A 3,713-nucleotide genomic window follows, 5' to 3' on the forward strand; every position below is an offset into this window, starting at 1 on the left:
CAGAAAGATACAGATTGATTGATCTACTGGAATGCAAGATCCACAAAGGTAGGCCTTTCTCTGCCTTATTCATAGTTGTGTCCCCACTCCTAGAAGAGCGATTTTTACGAAGTCTGTACTCAATAAATAATTGTTTTAGGATTTAATGTTAAACTGAATCCAAAGTCTTCAAATCTATTTTTCAAAGAAAATTCTCTGTCCCAAGCCCACACTATCAACAAAACAAGTTTGTAAAGTCTTAGAGTTGGAAGGGGAAGACAGCAGGAAGAACCATGAGGCTGGTAAGCTGGCCACGGGGCTACTAGTAATGACTGAATAGGTTTAAAGGAAGATGGAAAGAAGCACAGGCTTGCTGGTTGTTTGGGATTACAGAGATGAAACATATACTAGTTACTTCCAAAAGTTCATGAAAAAATGGAATGAAAAGATAACACAATCTTTCTTGAACTTTTGGAAGACCCCCTTATGTTACATGGTAGGATCTTCTCCATTTTAGCTGGCACCATGACCATGGAAAGATTCAACCAAACCAGCAGTGTCTCCGAGTTCATCCTCCTGGGACTCTCCCCTCGGCCTGAGGACCAAAAGCCACTCTTTATCCTCTTCCTCACCATGTACCTGGTCACCATAACAGGGAACTTGCTCATCATCCTGGCCATCCGCTCCGACCCCAAGCTCCAGACCCCCATGTATTTCTTCCTGAGCTTCCTGTCTTTCACTGACATTTGCTTAACAACAATCATTGTCCCCAAGATGCTGGTGAACTTCCTGTCAGAAAAGAAAACCATCTCCTATGCTGGGTGTCTGACGCAGATGTATTTTCTCTATGCTTTTGGCGACAGTGACAGCTGCCTTCTGGCAGTCATGGCCTTTGACCGCTATGTGGCCATCTGTGACCCCTTCCACTACGTCACCATCATGAGCCACCACCGCTGTGTCCTGCTCGTGGCCTTCTCCTGCTCACTTGCTCACCTCCACTCGCTCCTGCACACACTTCTGCTGAATCTTCTCACCTTCTGTGACTCCAATGTTATCCGCCACTTTCTCTGTGACATCAACCCTCTGCTGAAACTGTCCTGCTCCTCCACATTTGTCAATGAAATTGTGATAATGACAGAAGGGTCTGTTGTTCTGGTGACCCCCTTCCTATGCATCACTTTCTCTTATATACGAATCCTCACCACAGTTCTCAAGATTCCCTCAGCTGCTGGGAAACGCAAAGCCTTCTCCACGTGTACCTCCCACCTTACTGTGGTTACGCTTTTTTATGGTAGCATCTTCTATGAATATTTACATCCCTTGTCCAGGTACTCTGTTAGGGACCGGGTGGTGGCAATTGTCTACACAGTTTTGACCTCCATGCTAAACCCTTTTATCTACAGTCTGAGAAACAAAGACATGAAGAGGGGTCTGCGGAAGCTGGTGGGCAGGAGGAAATCATAGCCCGAACCTCAGTGGGCATGTTCCTGAGTGTCTCTGCTCCTCTGGACTCTGTTTCTGCTTGTTTCTGATACACACAATAAACCCTCACAGGGCAACAGGAATAACCATTGTGTGTCACGGATGCTGGGCTCTATCCATCCCTTACACATGCAACTATTAACCATTGAGACGTTATTGTGATTTAGGAATTAGCCGAGGTCTACCTTAATCTTTGTTTTCTGTTTTCTTACATTCCCCTTTTTTCTCAACTGTTTCTTCACCATGAAACCACATCTTTCCACTCCTTCTAAGAGCTATTGAAGACCTTTGTTTTCCACAAAATTTCTGGAAACTAATCTCTACGTGTTCAACAAGTTTTGATCCCTCCAGTATACTTATTTTATCAAACTTCTGTAACCCATTTTTATAGTTCTTTGAAAGTCATTATAGTGATTTGGGATTTGAGTGAGAAAGAGCTGGGGGGAGCTAGAGAGGTAAAGAGAGACTGGGACTCCCATGAAAATGAAACTGCCATCAAAACAAGGAATTTGTTTGGGCCATTACTTTATGTGGGAATTACACCTCTTCTTCCCCATATATCTTTGACAACAGCATGCTCTTGACTTTATAGTGAACAAAAGTCCAACTCTTAGCCTTGATGAGCTAAGTGACATAGTTCAACACATAATTGCACTGATGATCAGCTGGTGTGCGGGGAGGCCTGAGTTTGTTCCGGGTCCCTTCCCTGGTCATCTGTTAATTGTCCTTCACAGGCACCCATGCCTCTTGACCCACCTCTTACTATCAATTCCCCTTAGAGAGTCCCTACTCCCCCATCACTACCATTCATCAATCTATCTGCTTTAGGAAAAGATTTATTGTATGTACTTAGTTACACACAGTTTTGAAGAGAAAATCAAAACCCATATGTGGGCGTCAAAATCAGATATATCTAAGAGGGTACAAAACCAGGCAGAAGCGAATAGGGCTACTCTGAAATGTAGAGTCATCCAGTGCTACAGGCAAAGACTTTTGTTCACTTTTGTTTTTGTCCTTTATTCTCTATTCTTCTGTCAGTAGTTTTAGGACTTACTGTATTTTATGTCTTCATATTTTTATCATGTACTGTTCTCCTATCTCATTCCCAAAGATATTAATCAGTAGGTCTCTTGGGGGAATATGAATCTACATTTTCGTAAGCACCCCTAGAGAAAACTAACTTGGTCTTTATGTGAGAAGCTGCATGTTTGAAAATTTCTGATTATTCCTTATGTGTAATGTTTGTATTTCTATCACTTAGCTTATAAAAATACTATATCAAGTGTACAAACATATATGTACAAAGGCTCTCATTGCAGCATTGTTTGTAATAACAAAACTTAGAAACATGAGAATCTAAATGCCCATCAATAGGAGAATGTATAATAAATAATGATAAGAAAATAGGTCAAGAAATAATCCTTTGATTGTTCCATAGAAAGGAGCAATATGTAGTGGGTACAAATAATGAGATAGATTTCTATCACTGACCTGAAAAGCCATTATGAATGAAGAGCAAGTTGCAAAATAAAACGTATAAGAATAGCCAATTAAGGTAAAATATGTTATAATGTATATAAGTATATAATGATGGAGTGAGACTATTTATGCAGAAAGAAAATTACTCATTAAAAATGGTTAATTCTACAATTGTGGTAATAGGAATGCTCCCGGCATGGATCTGGCCATCACATCTTAGGTACAAGTGGTGACAATTTGCTTTGTACGCCATAAATATTCATAACCTATAAAAAATAATAATAAAAAAAGAAAAGCATACTCTAAGGTGAAATAAAGATTAATTTTAGAGGTGGTGTTGGAATAGGGAAAAAGAATATAGCACTTGCTTTTCAGCTTGTACACATGTAATATTTGAATTTGTAGACATGTATTGTTGGTAGAATTAAGACTACTAATCATAATTAAAAGGGTAATATAATTTTTTTCTTTTGTTTCATCATCATTAAGTGTGGTTTTGTTTAAACAGTAATACTATCATGTTGTGGCAGGGAAAAGGTCATGTGATATGAGGGCCAGATCACCAAAGGGGCTCTCCATTCAATGTCGTAATTCTTATTTTAAAGAAGGGTCAGATAAAGAGGAGCCCTTCAAGGGTGAAGCAATATTACTTCCATACCAACTGTGTTCTTTATTGCTATTATCACTTTGCTTTAGAAGAGAAGACGTTGATGTTAATGATTTCTCCAAGAATGGTCAGAGCCATGGATCTATGACTGTCCCTTCAGTAGGTC

The 3,713-nt window shown here is 39.9% G+C and overlaps 1 protein-coding gene across 1 annotated transcript; it reads left to right on the forward strand.

Annotated features, from left to right (window-relative positions):
- The first annotated feature begins 510 nt into the window (after positions 1-510).
- LOC134365542 (olfactory receptor 1L8-like) lies at positions 511-1,443 on the forward strand. The gene has a single exon (XM_063081661.1). The coding sequence runs from the start codon at positions 511-513 to the stop codon at positions 1,441-1,443; it is 933 nt and encodes a 310-aa protein (XP_062937731.1).
- The last annotated feature ends 2,270 nt before the right edge of the window (positions 1,444-3,713 follow it).

This window comes from Cynocephalus volans, chromosome 17, assembly GCF_027409185.1.
Source record: "Cynocephalus volans isolate mCynVol1 chromosome 17, mCynVol1.pri, whole genome shotgun sequence".
NCBI lineage: Eukaryota > Metazoa > Chordata > Mammalia > Dermoptera > Cynocephalidae > Cynocephalus > Cynocephalus volans.